Here is a 27,768-nt window from a genome sequence, read left to right on the forward strand (position 1 = left end):
CTCTCTCTCTCTCTCTCTCTCTCTCTCTCTCTCTCTCTCTCTCTCTCTCTCTCTCTCTCTCTCTCTCTCTCTCTCTCTCTCTCTCTCTCTCTCTCTCTCTCTCTCTCTCTCTCTCGTACGGGTCATTCCGGACAAATCCATTAAAATTACACGAGACATTATTTGGAATTCTGAATGCAGACTCGCTCGAGTCTCGGGTACAGGTGGATCCGTGAAGACCTCTACCATACACTATATGCACTTGTGGAGATCTAAGAGGAATTGATTTGTATAATATTATGAAATGTCCACCTAGCCTATCAAAAGGGCAAGGTGGCGCTATTACCATTTTGCTTATACCAATCAAATCGTCTTAGACCTCGACAAGTGCATAGAAGTCCATTTGGGATTGGGCCCTAGAGGGCAGCAGAGAGGAGCCCACTGACTCACCAGTTGTTTGGCCTTCATCAGCTCCTCGTGGGTCTTGCCCTTCTCTCGGAGCACGGCAGGGTTCAGGCCGTCGTGAGCCTCTCCTTTCCTCCCCGCTGTGGCTGCTGCTGCTTCTCTTTCCCTCTGGGCCAGTCGAAACAGTTGCTCCTGCACTTGGGCCTGCTCCCTCTCAAACCTACACACGGGACATACGATGAACATGAGACACACTCAACCTGTAATGTAGGGGTGGCCAACCCTCTGCGTGGGGAGATACTGTGTATGCAGGCTCCAGCCCAGCTCCAATACACCTGGCAACTAATCGGCTGCTCATCGGGACCTTGATTAGCTGAATCAGGCAGGATAGAGTAGGGCTGGAGCAAAAACCTGCATACCCAATCAGCCACCCGTGGTTGGCTGCCCTTGCTATAGGAAAACACATGGACTGCAGTTTCATCTAGGCCTTGGCAACAGGCCCATGCCGTCACAAAGGTGGCTCATGAGAAGTCTACACAAACTACACTGAGACGCTAGTTAGCCTAGCATTTAGCATGACACAGACATGAGCCGTTAGCATTCCAACCACATAGTGAGCCATGCTGTTGACATGGCCTACTGCCACCATGCTAGCGGTAAATAAGAGCAACATGAGTTGTCGATAGCTCCCTTAGTCTACAAATTCATTCTCAGAATTACATGTCTGGCTAGTGTCTAGTTCCATACATTATATCGCATGAAAAAAGGTATTACGATCAACCTAAGGATATCACAGAGTAAATTTGATTAGTAAATCCCCGGGGGTGCCACAAGACTGGTCCTCCCAGGAATGGATTGAGTGACACTGCACTAAGGTGTCAAATCCTAACTTCAGATAAGACTACACACGCAACAGTCGTAGTGATGTCAGTCAAGACATGATTTATGCAAAGGTTTGAGCAACATACACTGTTGCAATCAGGTGTGCTACTAGACTGGAAGAAAATCCTGCACACCAAGGAATGGAGTTGGTCCTCAGGTGTAAAGTGTATACTAGTGGCAGTTGAACTCACTTCCTCCGCAGCTCCTCCTGTGCCTCGGCAGCAGTGGGGCCAGGTCTTGGACCTGCAATTACATCCAGCCATTTAAGAATGGTCTTTATAACAGTCCATCATATCCATTTCCCAATGCCATGGTAATCACTTCCATAAGATGGTCGGCTAACATCACAACACAACTATTACTGTAGTCCATGATAAAAAAAAATCTCCAAAAATGTTAAACATTTATGTCCCTGGGACCAAAAGCCCTACTTTATCTCCAAAGTCACAGTTGAGTTGAGCACTTAGGTCGTCGCGCTCTTCCATACCTGGTGCAGGTTTGTGGCTGCCAGGCTGGGGTGGCGGTGGATTGACGCCGTCTGTTCCCTGTGAATCTCGCATCCGCTGCATCAGCTCACCTGAGAGCTGTGTATTGCGTAATAAATAGGTTACATTGTGCAAAACTGGTCAGACAAGACATTCAAAGCAATGGGTGCTTATACAAAGACCTAAGTGTCAAGTAATATACACTAATAGGCTAATTATTATTTCAAAGTTTAACACTTTCCAGTGTATGTATTGGATTGTAATTACTCCTGAATAGTATATAAGCCAATAACTATAGTAACAGCATTGTTAGACTGCACTTACAGAAGTAGACTAACCCTTACCCTAATGTATAGCAATGAGTAGCCAAAACCTTATGAATTACGACTGTATTACAGAGATATTACTCAGTAATAAGAGCACCATAAGTGTGACCCAATTCTTTGAAACAGGTTTATTTGGGCACACGTAATGTAAGAAGATACTGTCAATCCCACTTTGACACTAACTTGCTGCCCTAGACCAAATCAAATGTGTTTTTCATAACTTTATGTAGGGCAACTTCGAACAATTCGCCAATGACTTCCTTTACAAATTAATGATAACATTGACATATTGCGGTAGTCTCCCATCGGCCTACATTAAGAGTCCATCTGCAGGTGATATGGGAATAAATCTATTTGCTTAAAGCTACACCTGCATTATTATAAGCCATAACCTAAATATTTGCGTTATAAATTGTGTTGGTCAAAAATATGTGGTCTAATGATATTATTGTAGCAGCCTAGAACGAGTCCAGTACGGTTAAATATTATCTGTAGCCTACAAAGAACCGCTACAGTGTACCGTCAAGTCCAGACAACGACGCATAGCGGACTGGGGGGGAACCGTGACCGAATTCACTTGAGGACACGGGAATACATGACATTACATTAGAATGCGGGTCTGTTACTTGCATTTGCTTTAAAATACACAACTATTTCCGTTCTATACTGCCAGATATATTTACTAGAGATACGGTAATGCAACAAAAAGTCACGGACACACTAAATATAGCCCATTAGATCTATGTTGCATTTCATTTCTCTGTCGCCATGTCAAATAATTTTTTACTTGGCAATGAAAGTCGCCGTTTTCTAATCAGTCGCTTAACGTTACTTGCCTTAACTCCGTGAATGACTGTGACCTTCTCTTCTTCATCCAGGCCGAATGACACTTTTCTCCTCGTACTTTCACTGCCTCCCATGGTCAATGGTCGGCTTGTATTAACCTGTATTTAAAAAAAACGCTGCCCTACACTAGGATATTTTACAAGTCTACGACAATGTGAAAGCAACCGTAGCCGCCACAGCGCGTCGCGGACAAAAAACTCACAAGAAAAGGTCACTTTCCAGTACGGCCAGTAATCTCAACGCGTATAGGTGGAGAACACAAATCGGACTCCAATTACATGTTCTCTTGTATTATAGGCGACCATAAGGGGGCTGGGAATTGTAGTTCTGTAGCCATCCCCTGTCAACCCAAAAATCAAGTTATCCAAACGTCGTGTAGGCCTATGTTTGTACAATAAATATTATGGTTAGGCAAAACATGTAATACCATCCATTCCACGTCTTGGCCAATTCAAATCACATGAAACACTGCGTGCCATGCATCCCCAAAAAATTGGGACTAGACGAAACGTTTCAATTTGCAGTACCACAAGAAACCACCAAGGGGAGACACATGTATAGGAATGAAAAGGAAGCAGGTTTAATCGTCTCATGGAATCCTCAACACAACATATGAGTTGAATATTCTACAATGATACATTATTAAATACAATTACAAGTTATTCACAGCTTGCTGGCACTGAGTATCCTTACTCTTTTTCAAAGTCCTTTCAATTAAATATTGTTTTCAATCTTATGTAGCCTGCCAACACCTGCATTTGAAACCCACACCCCACTAACACCTTATAAATATACTAAATTTTTCATCAATAATGTTGACCCTCAAATGCAACCGTACAACATTTCTCTGGAAATATAAGCCTGTGTGAGAGCGAGTTACCGGGTTTCCTTCGTTGATGCAGGTCAAGTATTGGGACGTGCAAGGCAGAAGACTCATAATATACTACTATGGCAATACAAAACACTTGCTTTGTGGTGGCTTACATTTATGAAAAAATAAACATGTCTCTATATGACATACTGATGCTATATGTCACACGACGAACTCCACTCAAGACAATGTTTCACCATGCCAAATGTACACCACTCCAAGGGGCAATTCTTGTTTGGGGTGGGGGAATGACTATAAGTGACAAAATCACAAGGGGGGAATAAACAATGGGAATTGGTTTCACAGCAAGCCATGTGTTGTGGGGCTACTAAGTTCACAGCAGACAAAGTAGGATTACTGCAAGGAAGTAGTGCTTCATGCAAATTGGTCCAGTTCGCATTGAGCATTATCAGCAAACAGATTTAGTGTTTAAAGTTGCTCTTTCTTTGTGATGAAATCAGGGCTTACATTTTAAAGAGCACGTGAGCAACCTAAGGTGGCCAATTCGATCATTTCATATATTGAAAATTATATTTCAATATTAGTTCATATTTGAGTCATAAAAAGAATTACCTTTGTTTTTCTCCATTTCTTTTCAGTCGAATCCAAATCATCTTGGGATGAATATTTCTTGAAATAAAAAAAAAAGGTCTGGAAAATACATAGCCTAACCACAAGTGCTATTCCTGCCTTCTCTCGCCCTCATTTGACGTGTGGGTTTGTAAATGTTGCTTTACTCATTAGAAACATTTCTTATACCAGGATTGATCAGCTGATGGAACTACCTTTCGACATAAAACCGAGCGGTCACTAAAATAAATAAAACAAACAGTAAATAATAACATAAAATAGGTAGAGATGACTGGTGCGACTCAGCATCCATTTTGATTCTCTATATGCCCCAGCAGCAAATCACATGGATACCAGATGCACTAATAATGGTCTTTGACAAGGCATACCAAGCTCGAGGTCCTCAATTAATACAATGAGGGTACATGAAATTACGTCAAAACATCAAAGACTGGGGGAAAAAAGCACTGATTTCAAACATAAAACATTACGAATGACGCAATTTAGAGAAGGGTCCTAGCGTGATAAGGACAGGTCTGGTCTATAGGGAGCAAGGCACGGTGAATTGGTGATTCAATACGACCTGGTTACCAAGTAGTCACAAATCTAACACAAAGACACAGTTTGTGGACTTTACCTCACTGAGCTGTAACCCTTCGATGGGAATGTAACGGACATTACCTTTACACTTAACAAAGAACATTTGCTTCTTAGCTTTGTTGTCCACGCACTCAATTACTGGGGGGATAATACTTGACTGAAGTTGTGGAAAAATCCCAGGCAGGTATTGGGAAGAATGTAATGTTTGAGCCAGAATGGAGCAGGCAGCAAGAGCCAAAATGAAGGATATGGAGGACAAACAGGAGCTGAAATGGGGGAGCAGCTTCCTCAATGAGGGCCCTCCTCACAGTTTCTCCAGAGAGGGAAAGAGAGCCTCCAACCTCCAACCCCCCCCCTCACTACTCTCCACTTGACCAGTCCTACTAGCACTCGCCTACTAGCTTAGCATACATCCTCTAACCTCCCCTTTCCTCTCATCTTTTTCCTTAGGCGTTGATGGCCCTCCAGCGGTCGCTGTCGATGCTGTTGATGCTGCCCGCCCCAAAAGGACCAGAGGCCACGTCGTCCAGGTAGGCAGCCATGCCGGTGGCAGTCAGGCCGTCTATCTGGGTGCTGGAGTAGAAGGAGCCTTGCTCCAGCTGCTCCTTGCGGCCCAGACCAGATGTCGAGGTGGGGGGCAGGTGGACGTCTGCCTGGTCGTCCGGCTCGTCCACCTGGCACTTGTAGGAGAAGAGGATCTTGGGCTCTGAGCTAGAGGGAGGGAGGAGGAAGAGAGTTGGGGAAAAAAAGAGGGACAAGGACACAAAAAGGAGGGACAGGAAGAAAAGGAGACCGAAAAGACAGAAAAGAGATGGTATCATCAGGCAGAAGTAAAATGCAACCAAACATGTCTCATGCATTGGGGGAACCTTGCCTGTGTCTCCTGTCCTCGTTTCCTCAATTAACCTCAAAGAGCATTGGAGGACAGGATCCAAGGTCCCTCTTGGATCTCTTCCTCCAATGAGCCTTGAGAGGAATTTAGGGGGGAAAAAAAGGACAGGAAGCAAGGATTTGACATTTAGTAATATTTTCAGACAGCCGTAGTTTTTGGCCTTTGACCTACGTACCCGAAGAAGCCTTTGAGGAAGGTGACGTAGATGAGCGGGGCGAACACGGAGAAGTAGAGGAAGGTGGTGACGTCCACGCAGCTGTAACAAATCACAGACACACATAAACCACATACTAACAGGGAGCTCACCGACCTAGATAAACATTATCAGGCATCAGCAGTGACTTAAGGATCTCTATAGCCTAGCACCAGAATGACACGAGGCTTCAGTTAGACTACACAGAAAACATCAGAACATGGACACTAAAACACAAGCTGCTCTACTTTGAGGGAAAAGTACATTTTTAAAATGGTGCAATGCAGCCATTCTTATTGGAATAGCAAATCATTTCTGCGTAACAGTAGCTCATTCATCCCTCTTCCTCTCCCTTGTAACTATTCCCCAGGTCGTTGCTGTAAATGAGAATGTGTTCTCAGTCAACTTACCTGGTTAAATAAATAAATACAGCGCCTTGCGAAAGTATTCGGCCCCCTTGAACTTTGCGACCTTTTGCCACATTTCAGGCTTCAAACATAAAGATATAAAACTGTATTTTTTTTGTGAAGAATCAACAACAAGTGGGACACAATCATGAAGTGGAACGACATTTATTGGATATTTAAACTTTTTTAACAAATCAAAAACTGAAAAATTGGGCGTGCAAAATTATTCAGCCCCTTTACTTTCAGTACAGCAAACTCTCTCCAGAAGTTCAGTGAGGATCTCTGAATGATCCAATGTTGACCTAAATGACCAATGATGATAAATACAATCCACCTGTGTGTAATCAAGTCTCCGTATAAATGCACCTGCACTGTGATAGTCTCAGAGGTCCGTTAAAAGCACAGAGAGCATCATGAAGAACAAGGAACACACCAGGTAGGTCCGAGATACTGTTGTGAAGTTTAAAGCCGGATTTGGATACAAAAAGATTTCCCAAGCTTTAAACATCCCAAGGAGCACTGTGCAAGCGATAATATTGAAATGGAAGGAGTATCAGACCACTGCAAATCTACCAAGATCTGGCCGTCCCTCTAAACTTTCAGCTCATACAAGGAGAAGACTGATCAGAGATGCAGCCAAGAGGCCCATGATCACTCTGGATGAACTGCAGAGATCTACAGCTGAGGTGGGAGACTCACAAATCTGGCCTTTATGGAAGAGTGGCAAGAAGAAAGCCATTTCTTAAAGATATCCATAAAAAGTGTTGTTTAAAGTTTGCCACAAGCCACCTGGGAGACACACCAAACATGTGGAAGAAGGTGCTCTGGTCAGATGAAACCAAAATTGAACTTTTTGGCAACAATGCAAAACATTATGTTTGGCATAAAAGCAACACAGCGCATCACCCTGAACACACCATCCCCACTGTCAAACATGGTGGTGGCAGCATCATGGTTTGGGCCTGCTTTTCTTCAGCAGGGACAGGGAAGATGGTTAAAATTGATGGGAAGATGGATGGAGCCAAATACAGGACCATTCTGGAAGAAAACCTGATGGAGTCTGCAAAAGACCTGAGACTGGGACGGAGATTTGTCTTCCAACAAGACAATGATCCAAAGCAAAATCTACAATGGAATGGTTCAAAAATAAACATATCCAGGTGTTAGAATGGCCAAGTCAAAGTCCAGACCTGAATCCAATCGAGAATCTGTGGAAAGAACTGAAAACTGCTGTTCACAAATGCTCTCCATCCAACCTCACTGAGCTCGAGCTGTTTTGCAAGGAGGAATGGGAAAAAATGTCAGTCTCTCGATGTGCAAAACTGATAGAGACATACCCCAAGCGACTTACAGCTGTAATCGCAGCAAAAGGTGGCGCTACAAAGTATTAACTTAAGGGGGCTGAATAATTTTGCACGCCCAATTTTTCAGTTTTTGATTTGTTAAAAAAGTTTGAAATATCCAATAAATGTCGTTCCACTTCATGATTGTGTCCCACTTGTTGTTGATTCTTCACAAAAAAAAATACAGTTTTATATATCTTTATGTTTGAAGCCTGAAATGTGGCAAAAGGTCGCAAAGTTCAAGGGGGCCGAATACTTTCGCAAGGCACTGTAGTACCTTACTGAGATTGACAATTTAAATTGAAAAGAAAAGGACACAAAAAAATAGCTTCTTGGCAAAGATCAATTTCTCAAGCAAGAATGTTGCTAGGACTGTCTGGGAGTGGTCTGATTGGGGGGCGGCGACTGGAAACAAACTGTTATTGGCAGAAAGGTTTAGAACTCATATTGTCTTTTAACCAATTTACCGCCTGGTGATTTCTTTTTTTTTTCAAACAGCTCTTACACTAAAAGGGAATTATCATAATTTTGACAGTATTATTCCAACCTCAGTGTGGAAATAAATAAATAATATATATATATATATATATATATATATTTTTTTTTTTCTTCATTAGGATAAATCATAGATCACAGTGTGATTATTTACTTGAATCTCTGAACAGTTACTTGAATGTCCATCACTTGTTTTCCACAGTCCAGACACTCACCAGAGCCCCTCTATGATGCCGGCACACAGCAGGGCGCTGCCCAGGCCCTGGACCAGATTGAGCAGGGACAGGACGGCAGCATACACATAGAAACTCTTCTTAGCTGTGGAGGTAGGAGGCCCAAGAAGGGGTGTGAGTCAACTTTGCTGCAAACACAAGGCCACTCTCCAGCTAATCATAAAACATCAGGGAGAATTACAAAAAATAAAAAAAATACAAAAAATAAAAAATGCACCGTGGAACACAACGGTTGGTATATTAGTAAATGACCCTGAAAAAAAGCCCTCTGCCATCTGTTGATAGTTTTCTGGGTGAACAAATGTCCCAATAACTCACATGGCAGGGATATCCTCTCCCTCACCGGGGTTTTGGGAAGGATGACAATCAGAGAGTACACCTGAAAGCACAAGTACCCGTGTTAAAAGGGGTACTTCGGGAGGCCCTTCATCTACTTCCCCAGAGTCAGATGAACACCATTTTCATGATTCTGTGTCCAGTATGAAGGAAGTTAGAGGTAGGGTTGCGAGTCAATGCTAACTAGCATAAGCACAATGACCTGTGGGTATGTGCTAGCATGCAGAAACACATGGGTGAAATTGGTGCCTTCTTGCATTACAAACGGGTGGCACAAAGACATCCAATTCTAAGAATTCTCAAAACAGAAGTGATTGAAAACCCCTCTCTATTCATGTTACAAGTACAATTCCAGACAGTAGAAATATATACATTACATTATTCAAAAAAAATAATAATAAAAACTTTGGACAGCCCTCATTTGCTCTGTAACCATTGGCAGCTCACCAGGAAGAAGAAACAGGAGCTGGCCAACCAGAAGTGGCGTCCCCCGTGGCCGTAGATATTGAAATCCTCGGCGGAAAGGTGCTTGTCAGGGTACAGGATCTCCAGGGTGCCCTGAGGAAAAACCATCAAATGGTCAACACACAGGGTTCCATTAACCAGTCATTTATTTGTTTTGTCATTTGTAAACACTTCTTATTACAGCATTTTGGGGTTATGATCTTTTGTAAGTTCGAGAGTTGTGGGGCTGCCATGCGAGTGGTCTCCAGTCTTACCTGTGTGATGGAGTAACCCAGCGCCAGTACAGCAGTGATCGCCAGCACACGCTTTATACTGGACTTGCTCTCCAGGTGGCCTGTCAACAGAAGAAACACAGAGGGCATTCTTCAATTCCCCAGAGCAAAAGTGGCCCAAAACTTCTAGAACGTAAGGGGTTACGTCGACTACGATATTGCCATAAAATGAAGAAAACATTTTAATATGCAGTACAGTAATAATGATGCTCTGTCAGCTTTATACTGTTTGAGTCCACAGCAAGCTTAGCCGAATTCCTCCCCCTCTAAGAATACCATACCTATAAACAACTTGTATATGCACTACTGCGTATACAGACAGTGCATGACTATATATGACTGTGTGTGCGTGCAACTATAGTCTCATCATTGGTGACTAAGTCATTCCAAGTGTTCGTCTTACAACAGAAGTGAGAAGAGCCCAGAGGGAGATGTCGTAGTTCTAGGTTTGCAGTATAACACATTGTCATTTAGGCTGCACTTTTAGTATATTGCCCTTACACACATTAGCCATGTATTTCTGCATATTGTCCTAATAAAACATCCTATACTTTGTATTCAGCGTGTACTTTGTAGCTTTGGTTTTAATTTCATGTGTATAGTTAGCCTGGATGCCAGTATGTTTGTGCTATCGTGTCAACTCCTTGTCATTCATTGTGTTTCCAAACAAGGAGTTAACAATGATAGCACCCACAGATCTGGAACCAGGCTACTGTAAAATAACTTTGTGGAGTTGAAATGTATGACATTTCATTATCATGTTAAAATCACCAGTTGGCAACCCATCCCTTACTGGATTCATTGACACAAACAAACATTACAATGATTACAATGATTCATAGGGATAATTCACAGTAATAATTATTCCGGTGTTCTGTGCAAAATGCACCGCATAAAGAATTGCAGATAAGATTATCCAAGCAATAATAACAATAAACCTAGAGCAGTAAAAACATGTCTATTATTATTAGTATAATAATACAGAAAAGGGAAACATTGAAAGAGAGTTTTATGAATGAAATGTATTGCGGCGGTCATGAGAAGACATACCAAAAGCCAGTCCCAAGATAATCACACTGAGCTCAATGGCTAGCAGAAAGAAGCGGGTGATCTCCCACAGCACCTAAAGGAGAGACATTAAAAATGAGTCCACAACAATATAGTCTCAAGAAGCCTCCTCTCCTAATCACCTTTCCTTCATCTCTGCATTTATCTGGGGGTCTGTTGGAGCAGAAACACAGATACAATCTGATATACAATTAACATGAAAGAACACAAAAATTTACTAATTAATAGGCTGGGAGCACTGCTTTCAGATCAGCTTCCTCGACCCAAATTCTGACCTTCTGAGGATCACATGTCTGTTGAAATCAGTGCACACGAAGGGAAAATAAATATATTCATGTTATCACTAATAAAGTCACAGCATTTCTTAATACTTCATGCTCCCTACTGCTAATGACCAATAGGTCAAATAAATGTTAATTGTGTAGATAATAAACTTCAGTTAGTGCTAAATACTGCTGCTAGAATCCTGACTAGATCCCCAAAATTTGATCATATTACTCCAGTGCTAGCCTCCCTACACTGGCTTCCTGTCAAGGCAAGGGCTGATTTCACGGTTTTACTGCTAACCTACAAAGCATTACATGGGCTTGCTCCTACCCATCTCTCCGATTTGGTCCTGCTGTACATACCTACACGTACGCTATGGTCACAAGACACAGGCCTCCTAATTGTCCCTAGAATGTCTAAGCAAACAGCTAAAGGCAGGGCTTTCTCCTATAGAGCTCAATTTTTATGGAATGGTCTGCCTACCCATGTGAGAGACACAGACTCGGTCTCAACCTTTAAGTCTTTACTGAAGACTCATCTCTTCAGTAGGTCCTATGATTGAGTGTAGTCTGGCCCAGGAGTGTGAAGGTGAACGGAAAGGCTCTGGAGCAACGAACCGCCCTTGCTGTCTCTGCCTGGCCGGTTCCCCTCTTTCCACTGGGATTCTATGCCTCTAACCCTATTACAGGGGCTGAGTCACTGGCTTACTGGTGCTCTTTCATGCCGTCCCTAGGAGGGGTGTGTCACATGAGTGGGTTGAGTCACTGATGTGATCTTACTGTCTGGGTTGTTATTATTATTATTGGCTATGAAAAGCAAACTGACATTTACTCCTAAGGTGCTGACTTGCTGCACCCTCGACAACTACTGTGATTATTATTATTTGACCATGCTGGTCATTTATTAACATTTTCTGTTATAATCGCCACCCGGCACAGCCAGAAGAGGACTGGCCACCCCTCATAGCCTGGTTCCTCTCTAGGTTTGGCCTTTCTCTGGAGTTTTTCCTTGCCAACGTGCTTTAACACCTGCATTGCTTGCTGTTTGGGGTTTTAGGCTGGATTTCTGTACAGCACTTTGAGATATCAGCTGATGTACGAAGGGCTATATAAATACATTTGATTTGATAATCCACTAAGAAAACCAATGGTCCAAAAATCACGTCTCTACCATGAGCCGTTCGAAAGTTATTGGAGTTTTTGCCAGAGAAAAGTGGTCAAAAATAAGGAAAATTACAAAGCATTGTGTCAGCGAGAACGAACGCTACCTGAAGATTACTCTCCCGTTGAACTAGTCCTCTTTTCTCAAATCCGCAAGACATAAAACAATAGAGATAAGATAGATTGAGACAATGTAGAATTTTCATATTTTAGTGTACATTTTTCAAATTAATGCAAAATGAATACGCTTTTTAAAATGTATTTTCAGTCTTTTACCTTTAACTCAGATCATCAAGCTGATGCAACCCTACCAGCAGAACCACCTTTGAAGACGACCACCACATGTCACATCTTCAAGAAAGCTGCAAGAAAAGCTGCACCACTCTGTCAACAGAGCTCGGTGCCTATTATCGGACGTATTGGGTTAAGAAATCTGATATAGTATTAATTCAATGTTAAGAAAATACCCCATTGAACAATTCAGATCACGAATAAATCACATTCGTCTCGGTCAAATGTATTTTAGAACACAAGTGAAATTTCATCACCCAATCGAGAGCCATCGGAATCGTCACCCCATGACCTATATCAGCGGTATTCAAAGTCGAGGTCGCGACGGGAACTGCAGTGGGGTGGCCATATATGTCAAATGTTGGTTACTTGGTTACCAACAAATTGGTTACTTTTCATTTTGATAAGATGAAAATGCAATAAATTGAAAGTTATTTGTGGATGTAAAAATCTCAAATGTAACAATTTTAAGGTTGTGTCATTTGATTTGGTGTTGAGTCATGAGAAATCTTGGGTGAAAAATGTGGTTCCCATAAATTCTGGTGGTGGTGGGGGGGGTCCCCAATGAAACCATTTAAATACCACTGCCCTATGTGTGTACAAAACATTAAGAACCCTTTCCTAATATTAAGCTGTACCCCCCCACACTTTTGCCTTCAGAAGAGCCTCAATTCATCAGGGCATGGACTCTACAAGGTGTTAAAGCATTCCACAGGGATGCTGACCCATGTTGACACCAATGCTTCCCACAGTTGTGTCAAGTCGGCTGGATGTCCTTTGGGTGGTGGACCATTCTTGATACACACGTGACTGTTGAGCGTGAAAAACCCAGCAGCGTTACAGTTCTTGACACAAAGCAGTGCACCTGGCACCTTCTACCATACCCCATTCAAGGGTACTTACATTTTTTTTTGTCTTGCCCATTCACCCTCTGAATGGAACACATACACAAGCCATGTCTCAATTGTCTCAAGGCTTAAAAATCCTTATTTAACCCATCTCCTCCCCTTAATCTACACTGATTGAAGTGGATTTAACAAGTGACATCAATAAGGGATTGCAGCTTTCACCTGGTCAGTATATGTCATGGGAAGAGCAGGTGTTGTTAATGTTCTCATTTTGACCAGAGCCATATGGATCCTGGTCAAAAATAGTGCCCCATATAGAGAATAGGGTGCCGTTTAGGACGCAGACAGAGTGAATCTCAACAGTTTCCAGGGAGGATTAAGAGGCCATTTATAGCTGTATGTGGCTCCAAATTCAATCGATACAGCACAGCTCAATGACTGACACTATCTCACCACTACAGCTATTTTGAGGGTAACACTTTCTGAGAAGCACCTGTATGTAAATTAATTGATTTACATGCTTCCATGCATTTACACTGTCATAAGGAGTCTTGAGCGCGTATGAATGCTGAAAATGTGTATTTTGATCTACCAGAAAAGGGGAAAAATTGTTTTACAAGGTGACTCTCTCAGAAAAGAAAGAAGCACTCAGATGTTTGTCCTGATAGTTGCAGAAATCAATGTTTCGAGATGATAAACTTGTTAAGTCTCCTGGGTTTATATGTTTTTCTGGATTCCCAAGTCGCTCAGAGCACACATTTACATTTTTTACAGAAGCTAACTTCCTTCTGTGTGTGGCATTACAAATCCAAAGCCTTTATGTATCTACAAGGGCTGTGGCAAGAAGCCTTGAGTTGTTATGAATTATTACAGCAAGTGTGTAACATGCTACAAGTGTAGGTGGTTCAGAGTGTCACCAATTGTGCCCTGCCATAGTAGCCTTACCTTGTCAATGATGGTGGCAGCACTGGATGCACTAACGGTCATGGACACTATGGCACGGGTGATTCCCACCGCTGCCACCACAAACACCTGGAAGGATATCGTTCAGACATCCGTTAAAAGAGCCGGCAAGCATGATCTCACTGGATTGTTATTATGGAAATGTATGCATTCAATTTCTAACAAGTCAACTTTCTATGTGTACATCTCACTGTCCTATTTCTAAAGCTTGAATATAAGAGGTTGCCTACCAGTATGTAGAAGGTGATGAAGATGGGGCTGGAGGTGAGCCGGATCTTGGCCCTGGCTGAGGGCAGTTTCCACATCAGGAACATGAAGAAAGCCACATTGGGAATGAGGAGCACGAGGTCCCAAAACCGAACTCTAAGGAGGGAGAGTTAAAAATATATATGTTATTTTACCAGGTAAGTTGACTCAGAACACATTCTCATTTACAGCAACGACCTGGGGAATAGTTACAGGGTAAATGAGGGGGATGAAACAGCCAATTGGAAGCTGGGGTTGATGGTATGAGGACCACAGTGGTAATTCAGCCAGGACACTTGGGTTAAAACCCCTACTCTTACAATAAGTGCCACGGGATCTTTAATGACCACAGAGTCAGGACACCCACTTAACGTCCCATCAGAAAGACAGCACCCTACACAGGGCAATGTCCCCAATTACTGCCCTGTGGCAGTGGGATATAATTTTTTTAGACCAGAGAAAAGAGTGCCTCCTACTGGCCCTCAAAACACCACTTCCAGCAGCATCTGGTCTCCCATCCTGGGACTGACCAGGATCATCCTTGCTTAGCATCAGAGGTACACTAGCAGTGGGATGCAGGGTGGTATGCTGCTGGCCTGCACGGTTGTACGCGAGAGACATTGACAAAAAATCATGAAGACGTGAAACTCAACCCTCGTTTTAGACCAATCCGAACCACTGTTACCTGCTGTATATATCCATTAGTTCAAAAGAGGTAGTGTTATTCTTGTTACGCTACACCAGTCGTCATAACCACACTAAACACAGAACTGAACAGATCCAGCAATGTGAATGACACAAACAGTTTTTCAAAACGTAGAATTGAGATAATGCAAGACGTTCAAAAGATGCCCAGCAAACACAGTCCTATCTGGCTTACCTCGACTCGCCAATGTCCTCGTATAGGACCTGGAGACATCTGTGAGGCTTGGTGATGTTGGCCTCAAACTCTGGTTGCCAGGTTGGAATTGCTGATGTGTTCTCCACATAAGTTGGGAATATGCTGCCATTGTATTGTGCAAACCTCACCACTGCAGTCACGGTGTCAAGCATAATGCACTCAAGGCCTAGGGGCAAACGTTATAACTTCAGTAATGTGGATGTTACCAAGTAAACAATACATAATAGTTATTCCAGCTCAGTACACAGCTGTTTGCTTATTTCCCAACATTGGTAACTATGAGCTAACGTTAGCTAGATAAGAGAAAATACCGGGGTACTAGCTCTAGTCTGTGCACTTGATACTTTCAAGACAAACGAGATCAAACCATTAACATCGGTTATATTCAGGTCGGAAAGTTCGAACTCTAGAAGATTTGATATTGACTTGATATTCCGAAATGAATGACATTTCAAAACGATGTATTTTTTTGTGAGTTCCCAGTTGTTTTGAACGCGGCATCTGTCTGTTCAAACATCTTCCACGTCAGGTAAGTTTAACGTTACGTAACCGTGACAGTGTCACGCAGCTTGTGTACAACAAAATCAGGCCAGCTAGCTAACGTTAGCTTCTAGCTAGCTGCAATAACGTTATAGAATATATAGATAGTCGATGCTATGTAAGTGCCACGGCTGAGTGGCTGACATGTTGAATATCAAAACAAACATCACCGTGTCAGGGCAAGGCTGGCAGGGAGATGTAGTTAACAAGCCAGTATTGCAACGTTTCGACAGCTTGACAACAAACATAATGTTAGATAGCTACGGGTTAGCTAGCTAGCTCTAGCTAACAATGATCTTAAGGTTACCGTTTCAGTAGTCTCGAATTCAAGGGCAAGTTGTATATTCTTCAGCAATTTTCACGGACAATACTTTTGGTGCAAGCAACATAACTAGCTAACCTATCATACTGTTGTCTACTGTTTAATTAATAATTTATCCAAGCTAGCTAGTCACCTGACAAACCGGATTTTAATTTCGATATCAATCTCTGCGCATGTGCATCAGAGGGAGGTATGACGACATCCGTCTGCTACAGTTCAGGGATGGGGTAAACACTGGGCTCATTCGACATTGCAGCCGACAGTGAAAGAGACTGCTGACTGACTGATCTGAAAGTCACCTTGCATCATAAATAACGACATCAATTACTTGTAGGTCAGACAGTCATGATACATCACGGTTTTGATGATCTCGAACACGGCCACTCATGTCACTGCATTTAGATACGGATGTGAGTTTTTCCAAGCATGTTAGGAAGGAGATAGAGATGAAGGTTAGGAAAATGCTTCTGACCTGCTACGAAAAATACGTTATATCGAAGTGCCCTAAAAAAAAAAAAGGGTGTGTCCTGTTAGGGATGGTGGTATACAAACGTGAAAATCAAATGTCTTTAGTATTACAAAAAATACTTCTGCAAATAAATATAGCAATTAATAGTAGTTATAACTAATGTTCAAAATCAAATCAAATGTATTGGTCACCAACACGTGTTTAGCAGATGTTATTGCTGTGTTGCGAAATGCTTGTGCTTCTAGCTCCTACAGTACAGTAATATCTAACAATAATATCTAACATTTCCACAACAAATACCCCAAAAACACGTAAATCTAAGTAAGGAATGGATTAAGAAATGTGTGAGCGTCAGAGCGGCATTGGGCTAAGATACAGTGGCATAGCATAGAATACAGTATTTACACACAATTAAAGTGACTAACATACCATAGAATAGTATAGAGTACAGTTAATACATGTGAGATGAGTAATGCAAGATGCAGAGCCATTATTAAAGTGTCTAGTGATCCATTTCTAAAAGTGGCCAGTGATTCCTAATCTATGTCTATAGGCAGCGACCTCTGATGTGCTAGTGATGGCTGTTTAGCAGTCTGATGGTCTTGAGATAGAAGCGGTTTTTCAGTCTCTCGGTCCCAGGTTTGATGCACCTGTACTGACCTCGCCTTCTAGATGATAGCAGGGTGAACAGGCAGTGGCTTCTGTGGTTGATGTCCTTGATGATCTTTTTGGCCTTCCTATGGCATCGGGTGCTGTAGGTGTCCAGGAGGGCAGGAAGTTTGCCACCGGTAATGCGTTGGGCAGACCGCACTACCCTCTGGAGAGCTTTGCGTTTGTGGGCGGTGCAGTTGCCGTACCAGGCGGAGATACAGACCGACAGGATGCTCTCGATTGTGCATCTGTAAAAGTGAGGGTTTTAGGTGTTATGCCAAATTTCTTTAGCCTCCTGAGGTTGAAGAGGCGCTGCTGCTGTTGTGCCTTCTTCACCACACTACCTGTGTGGGTGGACCATTTCAGTTTGTCAGTGATGTGTACGCCGAGGAACTTGAAGCTTTCTACCTTCTCCACTGTGGTCCCATCGATGTAACCAGTAATATGTAATACTTTACAATTCTTATTACATACAAACAATTTAGGTTGGCATTAATTTATCTTGTATATATGAAGACAAACCCTAACTATTACTGCATTCAATACATTGTAGCACTCCATGCCATGGGGTCCCATCGGTATCTGTTTGACACAGGAGAATTACTGCCCCCTCTTATTGAAGCCATGAATGTTCACGGCCGACCACGTACAGCAGGCATTGGACGCTTTCCTCTGCATAGACGTTGCTGCCCCATGCCAGATTGTACAATGCCTGGATAGGTATGTAATGATAGTTATTTGAAGTATCAGCTTCAATAACCACATCATATGTTATAACAATCTGTCAGTCGATGAGTCGATGATGTAGCACGCAACCATTGGTTGATGCATGCAACATCTGAGCAGGGGAACTTGACCTGCGTTTGCTGAAAACAGGATTCCCCATTAAAGTGAATTGCTTCTAATACACCAGATGTATGTCCTTGAACCGATGATTTTAAAATCGCACACAGAAGAAGTTCTAAGGTTATTTTAGTTGCTAACGGCAGCCTGCAGTACCCCCAGCCTTCAACTTGAGTTACTCAATGAGAAAGGGGCAACACTCTAGCCTGCAAAGTCACTTCCTGGAGTTGCTCAAACTGCACATGTTTATCAGAGAAGAAGAGGCAATGCGAGAGGACCATGTGAGAGGGTTTATTCCCTCCAAAATCTGTCCAAACACAATCAAGACATCTTTGTTTTTTGTATTAATTTGGAAAATATTCTAGAATTATTCTTTAACTTTGGAAATGTGGAGTTGGTTGTGTAGATCGGTAGGAAAAATGTCAAATGTATTCTCTTCGGAGATTTAATTTTAAGGCAGCAAAATGTGAAGACTGTGTAGGCTTTCACTAGCAACTGTATACAGTCATTGGTTTGACGTATCATCAATTTATTGTCCCAAACCGTTTCTTTATTGACAAAAACATACATTCGTTGAAGAACAAGGGCATATTTGTTGGAGATTTGTAAATCATGTTGGGAAATCAATTAGTTTGGTCATTTCAATGAGGCCTACGCTACCAAAGGGTCATGTGTCATTCGATGTAAACCAGAACTCTTTCTCTTTACTGTCATTCACAGACAAAAACACCTCTGTCTCCACAAACACAATTACATGTAAATAACAAAAAAGTTTGAAATGAATAGAGGATTAATAAAAACAAGAGTCAATGTAATCTTGTATGTGGTTCTCTTTTGTTCCAATGACAGTTCAGGAGCATACTGTTATGTGTGCCTTCGGTTGGCCTGACATCATCCTATAGGCCAGATGCACCGGCTCCGTGAGGTTCGCCTTAAAGGTATACACGTGAGTCTTCCCACTGCATTGGCTTATGTTATAGAAGCTCAGCCTCTGAGTCTTAAAGCTCAACGTGATCTCCAGTCTGTGTACTGCCAGGGTTCTCTTCAGGGGGATGTCATGGCTCTGCTCGAAGGCCCTCAGCAGGTTGTTGAACCACATCAGGCACCAGGAGCCCTGGCTGCTCTCCAGGGCGCTTGTTAGCCCGCTGCGTGCTACCGCCTCACTGTAGCACACCCCAATTATCCACGGAGAATATCCGTCCAGCTCCACCTCCCAGCGATGCTCGCCTCCCCAAAAGCTCTGAGTGCTCAGAACCTGGAGGAAGCTACTGAACCTTGTTGGCAGGGCCGGGTAGGGCTGCTTTTTGGTGCTGAAGGTCACCGTCTTCAGGTCCTCTGACAGGACCAGGCTGGGGTGGGCCGTGTCTAAGTCAAAGGTCACCTCTGAGGGGTTGAGGACGCAGCGCAGAGAGCGCTGGGCCGCCCCGACTCCTGCCCTTAACTCCGCACTCCTCCGTTCCAGCTCAGCGCAAGCACGGCCCGGGTTCACTTTTGACTTGTTGTCCAACTCCTCTAGAGGTTTCTGGACCATCAGCCTCATGATGTGCGGTTGTTCCGCCTGAAGCCCGTCACTGAACACCCCACTGTCTTGCTCGGTCAGGAGTGATTTGGCTCGGAGCTGGGCCTCCCTCAACTTCTCCCTGAGCTCAGACGCTTGGCACACACGTCCGCCCATGCTCTCCTCACTGGGACACAGTTCCATCTCGATCAACTCCGTCATCCCACTAACATAGTTGAGAGTCAGCTCCGACATCTGCTCTAGCAGCTTGGCCGCCCTTTTTCTCAACAGGGCGTTGGTGGTCCTGACCTCGGCCTCCCTCGCCTCCTCCTCCCTCAGTCGGTCCTCAGCCAACTGAAGCCTCAGCGTCAGCTCCGTTACCTGAGATGCTAATAGTAATTTAGACTTGTCCATCATCGCCATCTCCGTCTTGGTCCTTACATCCACCAGCAGTTCTTCCTTCTGAGGAGTAGGGGACACTGCAGACGTATCTCCCAAGCCTGTCTCAGAGGCCTCCTTCCCTGTATGATGTGGCTCCTGTTGCTCTATGTTTAATAAACACTCAGACGTCTCATCGTTGCTCTGGTCAGGTGACACTACCCCTTGGTGGCAATCACCACCATCTCCATCTGTGACGGAGCTGACCTTTCCTGCAGTGGTGGCTTCGTAGCTCTCTATGATGCTGCACATCTTGAAGTTATTCCCAATGGCCTGGGAGAACTGGAACTCGACCTGGCACTCAGGGCAGAAGTGGCTGGCCATGTCAGTGTCCATGTACTTCCCAAGGCAGGCCAAGCAGTAGACGTGGCCGCAGGGCAGGGACTTGGGGTCAGAGAGGAGTTGCAGACAGATAGGGCAGCTCAGGTCCAGCAGCAAGGGTCCTTCAGTCTCACACAGTGACATGTTGGCAGGCTCTAGAATGCACAATATAAAAGCAACAAAAAAGAGTTGTAACAACAACAGAAAAGACTAGAACAAAACATGAAAGGAGAGTAACCTCATGGAAGGTGAGTAACCGCAAAATAAATTCAAATGAATTCAAGTAACTTTGCAAGCAATTAGGAGTGTATACAGTTGAAGTCGGAAGTTTACATACACCTTAGCCAAATACATTTCAACTCAGTTTTTCACAATTCCTGACAATTCATCCAAGTAAAAATTCCCTGTCTTAGGTCAGTTATGATCACCACTTTATTTTAAGAATGTAGAGAGAGAATGATTTATTTCACATTTTATTTTTTTCATCACATTCCCAGTGGGTCAGAAGTTTACATAAACTCAATTAGTATTTGGTAATATTGCCTTTAAATTGTTTAACTTGGGTCAAACGTTTGGGGTAGCCTTCCACAAGCTTCCCACAATAAGTTGGGTGAATTTTGGCCCATTCCTCCTGACAGCTGGTGTAACTGAGTCAGGTTTGTAGGCCTCCTTGCTAACAGGCGCTTTTTCAGTTCTGCCCACACATTTTCTATAGGATTGAGGTTAGGGCTTTGTGATGGCAACTCCAATACCTTGACTTTGTTGTCCTAAAGCCATTTTGCCACAACTTTGGAAGTATGCTTGGGGTTATTGTCCATTTGGAAGAACCATTTGCAACCTAGCTTTAACTTCCTGACTGATGTCTTGAGATGTTGCTTCAATATATCCACATAATTTTCCTCCCTCATGATGCAATCTATTTTGTGAAGTGCACCAGTCCCTCCTGCAGCAAAGCACCCCAACAACATGATGCTGCTACCCCCGTGCTTCACGGTTGGGATGGTGTTCTTCGGCTTACAAGCCTCCCCCTTTTCCCTCCAAACATAGGAGGAAAAAGGGTCATTATGGCCAAACAGTTCTATTTTTGTTTCATCAGACGAGACGACATTTCTCCAAAAAGCACGATCTTTGTCCCCATGTGCAGTTGCAAACCGTAGTCTGGCTTTTTTTATGGCTTCTTCTTTGCTGATGGCATTTCAGGTTATGTTGATGTAGGACTCGTTTTACTGTGGATATAGATACTTTTGTACCTGTTTCCTCCAGCATCTTCACAAGGTCCTTTGCTGTTGTTCTGGGACTGATTTGCACTTTTCGCACCAAAGTATGTTAATCTCTAGGAGACAGAACGTGTCTCATTCTTGGGCGGTATGACGGCTGCGTGGTCCCATGGTGTTTATACTTGCGTACTATTGTTTGTACAGATGAATGTGGTACCTTCAGGCATTTGGAAATTGCTCCCTTGGATGGATCAGACTTTTTTTTCTGAGGTCTTGGAGGATTTCCTTTGATTTTCCCATGATGTCAAGCAAAGAGGCACTGAGTTTTAAGGTAGGCCTTGAAATGCATCCACAGCTACATCTCCAATTTACTCAAATGATGTCAATCATCCTATCAAAGGCTTCTAAAGTCATGACATAATTTCCTGGAATTTTCCAAGCTGTTTCAAGACACAGTCAACTTAGTGTATGTAAACGTCTGACCCACTGGAATTGTGATACAGTGAATTATAAGTGAAATAATATGTCTGTAAACAATAGTTGCACAAAGTAGATGTCCTAACCGACTTGCCAAAACTATAGTTTGTTAACAAGAAATGTGTGGAGTGGTTGAAAAACGAGTTTTAATGACTCCAACCTAAGTGTATGTTAACTTCCGACTTCAATTGTAGTTATTTCTTATTTTTTATTACGTTTTACACTGAGTGTACAAAACATTAGGAACACCTGCTCTTTCCATGCCATCGACCGACCAAGTGAATTCTGGGATGCAACTTAATATTATGAAGGTGTTCTTAATGTTTTGTAGACTCAGAGTAAATATTTCAATACAACTGAAGGAGACCTCAATGTGTGAGTGTATCCCATGTCAGAGTATGTGTTTGGAGGGGCAAAACCTGATTTGTGTGTTTTTACATTACTCAGGATTATTAAAGGAAGCCTACCGAGTACATCTTTAATCATTTCAGGTTAATCTAACAGAGAGAGCGGTGTTGAGGATTCCTGTCTGTAATGAAGCCCTTTTGTGGGGAAAAACAAATTCTGATTGGCTGGGCCTGGTTCCCCAATGGGTGGGTCTATGCCCTCCCAGGCCCACCCATGGCTGCGCCCCTGCCCAGTCATGTGAAATCCATAGATTAGGGCCTAATTTCTTTCTTTCAATTGGCTGATTTCCTTCTAAGAACTGTACTTCAGTAAAATCTTTGAAATTGTTGCATGTTGCGTTTATGTTTTTGTTCAGTATATATTAGTACATCCTCTTGTAGAGTAGGCCTAATTATATTGAGTGCATGTGTCAACTCTATTCATTTGGCTTGAACTAGTCTAGAAATGCAACAAATCTTACCCAAAGCATGTCATCTAGTTCTTCTGAGAGTGAGGTATAGTCTATATTTATTCATAATTAATAAAGAAAGTCAGCAATGTTTTTGCTTTGGAAATCTAAAAACAATATTCCAATTGTTGATTGAGTGACTAAGCTAAACTCTGGCAACATGTCAGATGATCTCACCACAAAATGTATTGTCCCTTATCAGGCTCAAGGTCCAATATTGGTTTAGCATATGAGGGGCGTTGCAATGGGATAACACGATTAGCCTGGGTACCAGACTGTTTAGCTATCATTCCACTCCTTGTCATGCTTAAAGTTTGGCGAGACAATTCCATTAGGAGTTGGCAAGAGAGCAGAAACAGACTGGCACCCAAGCTAAGTTTAAACTCCCTGTGATCTCGCTCTCTTTCTCTCCAGCTGTCTTGACATCTGAATGCTCGGCTATGAAAAGCCACCTGACTTTTAATCCTGAGATGCTGAATTGTTGCACCCACCATAACTCTAAACTCTGGGGGTTTAGGCTGAGTTTCTGTATAAGCACTTTGTGACATCTGCTGTTGTAAAAAGGGCTTTATAAATACATGTGATTGATTGAATAGTAATGGCGTATTTTTGTAGGCACGAACGGAGGGTAACTCTCGTTGGCCAAAGCCTATGGGGAAATGAATTGTTTTTTTGGAGGGTTTTTAGATAAAAGCTGGAAATAAGGTCTGTGGTAAACACAGGCTTAGGAGATCTTGTACATTTTGTTCTGAGGTCATCATCATCAGCTCACATCACTTTGTGAATTGTGGATCATTTATGTAATAAAAACAAGCACATAAAGGCTTCATAATTCATAAAGGTTAACTCTTTCATTTTATCTCATAGAACAAAATGTATCAGATCTCCGTACTCCTTACTTATCTAAAACCCCCATTAATTTACCCTTTAGGAATGGCCAACGAACTAGAGGTAACCTATTTCTGGCGTTTAGACAGGCAGCCTAATTCTGATATTTTTTTCACTAATTGGTCTTTTGACCAATTAGATCAGCTCTGAAAAAGATCTGATGTCATTGGTCAAAAGACCAATTTGTGGAAAAAAAGATCAGAATTGGGCTGCCTGTCTAAACCCAGCCTATGCAGCATCAATTAACCAAAACAAAAGTTTGACTTACCTACAATCCTGTTGTTTGTTAGTGATGACTGAATTTATAATGCAATATTTGTTTTCTCACACGCAATGCGTAGGAAATTTTTGGATTGGCAGGTGAGGAACTGTCATGTTCAGAGCACGTATTTTGAATGACAGCGCAAACATCCCATGTAGATTGTTAGGCCTGAAGGTTAAATAGTCAAACGCAAACTGTATAAAATGTATAGTTGTCTTAAATTAGCCATAGCCTACTTCTACCAAGCGCCAGCCTGTCCATGACGATAAGAAATATTTGCCTACTTACTGATATGTTGCACGTTACCTGGGCGTTCACATTTAGTCATAAAACCGAGAACAGTCATATTCTCTATTACTAAGTAGGCTAAATATAGAGGTCCATCACCATGGGTGAAATGCAACTGGGTCGTTCCACGAATATAGCACATTTTTGGTATATATAAAAAAATATATATATATACTCATTTTATCATTATGTCAAGACCACATAAAAAAAAACATTACAAAAAAAAATGTTTTTTCTCTCCAGTGAATGAACAGTGGACACGGACTGGGGCTGCTTCCTTGTGGGGCTACAGCACATTGAATCCCTACATGGGCAAAATATGGCAATATAAGTTGGATGCTATTTCCCTACAACTTTTTTTTTTTATACTACTGCTAAGGAGAGATGGCCAGTCCCATATGGGCTTCTACACAATAGCTTTTTTCTTCTTCGTTTTGATGAGTGTCCCCCTTCGTTTAAGGCAGGCTATTTAATTTATCGCCCAGGGAGGACTTGGCCTACAGGTCATGATGAATAATTGCGAAGAGAGGGCTAGGAAGAGGAAGGGAGGGGGGGGGGGGGGGGGGGTTTACATGAATGGTTTTCTGGGTGGGGAGTGACCAATGGGTGAGTTTCCCTGTGGTTCCTGCTTTTTGTTACACATCAATGGGCTTATCACCACTAAAGAGAATAATTATATCATTAATATAACATTCCTTTCTGAAAAGAAATGTCAACGCTGGCTATTCTCTCTTGGAATTGGAAAGGCCCTGCATTGTCCTATCAAACGTTCCAGCAGTCTTGATATCCTAGCAAGAAACTATATTGCTCCAATAAACCCACCTGCTCCACAAGGACGCACATAGAATGCAGAACCATTTGTACAAACTGGCTGCTTTTTTCCCATCAGCCCCCAAACACAACTGAAGGTGTATCATAATAATGCATTAAAAAAAACACTAAATCACCATCTACGGGTAAAGGCAAAGACCAACAAGGCACAATCACTTTCCTTAAATGTATCCATAATGGAAAGACAATGTGTATGCCTCAAATGCATATAATCCTATGTTTTTTTGATTCTCTGAACAGCATATTGTTAGAATTAACTGAATTCCATCTGGTTATTGGGACAGACATGAATGACATTACAATCCACATGCAACCAAGGCCCTCCAATATATACTCTGATTACAACCTCATTTTTACCTGGCGAGCACATAATCCAAAAGCAAACGAGTACACTTTCTATTCAAAAAGGCATAAAACATTCTCACAAATGTAAAGTGTTGGTCCCATGTTTCATGAGCTTAAATAAAAATTCCCAGATAATCCATTCATTCACCATTCACTTGACAGGTGTGGCATATCAAGAAGCTGATTAAACAGTGTGATCATTACACAGGTGTGAAGTTTTGTCACACAACACAATGCCACAGATGTCTCAAGTTTTGAGTGAGTGTGCAATTGGCATGCTGATTGCAGGAATGTACACCAGAGCTGTTGCCAGAGAATTGAATGTTCATTTTTTCTACCATAAGCCGCTTCCAATGTTGTTTTGGAGAATTTGGCAGTGCGTCCAACCGGCCTCACAACCACAGACTACGTGTAACCATGCCGGCTGTCCAGGAGAGACAAGCACAGCTGATGAAACTGTGGGTTTGCACAACCGAAGAATGTCTGTGCAAACTGTCAGAAACTTTCTCCGGGAAGCTCATCTGTGTGTTTGTCATCCTCACTAGGGTCTTGACCTGACGGCAGTTTGGTGTCATAACCGATATCAGTTGGTAAATGCTAACCTTCGGTGACCACTAGCACGCTGGGGAAGTGTGCTCTTCGTGGATGAATCCTGGTTTCAACTGTACCGGAAAGATGGCAGACAGTGTGTATGGCGTCATGTGGGCGAGCGATTTTCTGATATCAACATTGTGAACAGAATGCCCTATGGTGGCGGTGGTGTTATGGTATGGGCAGGCATAAGCTATGTACAACGAACATAATTGCATTTTATCAATGGCAATTTGAATGCACAGAGATACCGTTATGAGATCCCGAGGCCCATTGTCGTGCTATTCATCCGCCGCCATCACCTCATGTTTCAGCGATAATTCACGGCCCCATGTCGCAAGGATCTGTACACAATTCCTGGAAGCTGAAAATGTCCCAGTTCTTCCAAGGGCTGCATTCTCATCAGACGTGTCACTCATTGAGCATGTTTGGGATGCTCTGGATTGATGTGTACGACAGCATGTTCCAGTTTCCGCCTATTTCCAGCAACTTAGCCCTAGGGTTGAATGGTGGGAACCCGGTTACCAAGATTTACCAGGATTTACTTCTCAAAACCACTCCCTTTACCCGGGATGAATAACTGCAAGAACCGTTAAATTATAATAAATTATTAATATGAACAGCATGGCGTGAAATTGAACTGTTAAATTATATTCGATGTGTAAATATGAGAGCATGATCACACAGTCGTCCGGAACAGCTGGTGCTCTCATTAAAGAAGAAATCTTCGTCCAGTTCGAGATGAGTAATCTCTGTTCTGATATCCAGAAGCTCTTTTCGGTCATAAGAGAGGGTAGCCGCAACATCATGTACAGAATAAGTTACAAACAATGTGGAAAAAAAACACACAAAATAGCACAGTTGATTAGGAGCCCTTAAAACGGCAGCCATCCCCTCCCTCATGGTTTTCATGGGTTTGATACCATTCTGTTCACTCCATTCCATCCATTCCACTCAATTCCAGCCATTATTATGAGCCGTTCTCCCCTCAGCAGCTTCCACTGATGTAGACCTATCATCTGTCTCATCATGGTAACGTTTTTAAAAGTATGACAGGTAGGCCTACATTTGCTGCAGCATAGCCTATGCTACAGTAATATAAAGACAGAATGCACATTTAATTTACCTATCTCCATCTGGTTTTCGGGGTCACCTGGTTTTTTAATTATAAAGAAAAAACATTTTTAATTACAGCTGCATAGTTATAAAACAGCCTATTACTCAAATATCGTTGCTTTAAATCAGTGCATGCGCTAGCACTCTCTCGCAGTCTCTCTCCATCAACTAAATTCAAATTGCATCCAAAATAGATCCTGTTCTAGATTGATATATAGCCCTATAAATAGATATCTATGCCTACCTCTTTCAGGTTATACATTCAATGCAGTATTAGCCTTATATTTAGATAATTCATGATGGTTTATGCAGAATAAGCTTCTAATTTATAGTCTCTGTCTCTTGAGCAATACCTGTGCTCTGCTGGCCTCTCCTTAAATAAAGCTCCTTAGCTCTTGGAGTACCATGCAGGAAAAGCTAGACTAGAATAGCTTGCTGGGCGTTTCTTATACTAATAGACTATTCCAAGAA

At 42.5% G+C, this 27,768-nt stretch overlaps 3 protein-coding genes across 5 annotated transcripts in view; all 3 read right to left on the bottom strand.

The window, feature by feature from the left end:
- Positions 1-3,206, bottom strand: part of LOC109891996 (MICOS complex subunit mic25a) — a 53,777-nt gene extending 50,571 nt beyond the window's left edge. For both annotated transcript variants that reach the window (XM_020484435.2, XM_031826391.1), the window contains exons 1-4: positions 2,914-3,206; positions 1,754-1,850; positions 1,458-1,509; positions 430-604 (exon numbers count right to left, since the gene is read on the bottom strand). In XM_020484435.2, the coding sequence (XP_020340024.1) occupies positions 430-604; positions 1,458-1,509; positions 1,754-1,850; positions 2,914-2,997 (408 nt within the window). In that variant the 5' untranslated portion in view covers positions 2,998-3,206. The remainder of the gene's footprint in view (positions 1-429; positions 605-1,457; positions 1,510-1,753; positions 1,851-2,913) is intronic.
- A 273-nt stretch (positions 3,207-3,479) lies between these two features.
- On the bottom strand, positions 3,480-16,490 carry tpra1 (transmembrane protein, adipocyte asscociated 1). 2 transcript variants are annotated; one of them, XM_020484430.2, is made up of 11 exons: positions 16,192-16,490; positions 15,324-15,510; positions 14,428-14,560; positions 14,180-14,266; positions 10,651-10,723; positions 9,583-9,662; positions 9,311-9,421; positions 8,846-8,906; positions 8,510-8,612; positions 6,032-6,112; positions 3,480-5,675 (listed from the first exon to the last, which is right to left on the bottom strand). In XM_020484430.2, the coding sequence occupies exons 2-11, from the start codon at positions 15,494-15,496 to the stop codon at positions 5,411-5,413; spliced, it is 1,167 nt and encodes a 388-aa protein (XP_020340019.1). In that variant the 5' UTR covers positions 15,497-15,510; positions 16,192-16,490; the 3' UTR covers positions 3,480-5,410. The 2 variants fall into 2 exon arrangements, with proteins under 2 accessions (XP_020340019.1, XP_031682260.1); XM_031826400.1 differs by having other exon boundaries at positions 16,340-16,467.
- Positions 16,491-18,587: 2,097 nt separating this feature from the next.
- LOC109868141 (E3 ubiquitin-protein ligase TRIM39-like) lies at positions 18,588-24,439 on the bottom strand. The gene is made up of 2 exons (XM_020457621.2): positions 24,133-24,439; positions 18,588-20,581 (listed from the first exon to the last, which is right to left on the bottom strand). The coding sequence occupies exon 2, from the start codon at positions 20,568-20,570 to the stop codon at positions 19,020-19,022; it is 1,551 nt and encodes a 516-aa protein (XP_020313210.1). The 5' UTR covers positions 20,571-20,581; positions 24,133-24,439; the 3' UTR covers positions 18,588-19,019.
- Between the last annotated feature and the right edge of the window lie 3,329 nt (positions 24,440-27,768).

This window comes from Oncorhynchus kisutch, linkage group LG1 (genome assembly GCF_002021735.2).
Source record: "Oncorhynchus kisutch isolate 150728-3 linkage group LG1, Okis_V2, whole genome shotgun sequence".
Classification (NCBI taxonomy): Eukaryota; Metazoa; Chordata; class Actinopteri; order Salmoniformes; family Salmonidae; genus Oncorhynchus; species Oncorhynchus kisutch.

Coding starts and splice junctions, on each gene's coding strand:
- LOC109868141 (XM_020457621.2), bottom strand. CDS start 20,570: ATGTCACTGTGTGAGACTGAAGGACCCTTGCTGCTGGACCTGAGCTGC.
- tpra1 (XM_020484430.2), bottom strand. CDS start 15,496: ATGCTTGACACCGTGACTGCAGTGGTGAGGTTTGCACAATACAATGGC. Junction 14,561..15,323: donor GAGGACATTGGCGAGTCGAG/GTAAGCCAGATA, acceptor CTCCCTCCTTAG/AGTTCGGTTTTGGGACCTCG. Junction 5,676..6,031: donor TTCCTCAAAGGCTTCTTCGG/GTACGTAGGTCA, acceptor CCCTCCCTCTAG/CTCAGAGCCCAAGATCCTCT.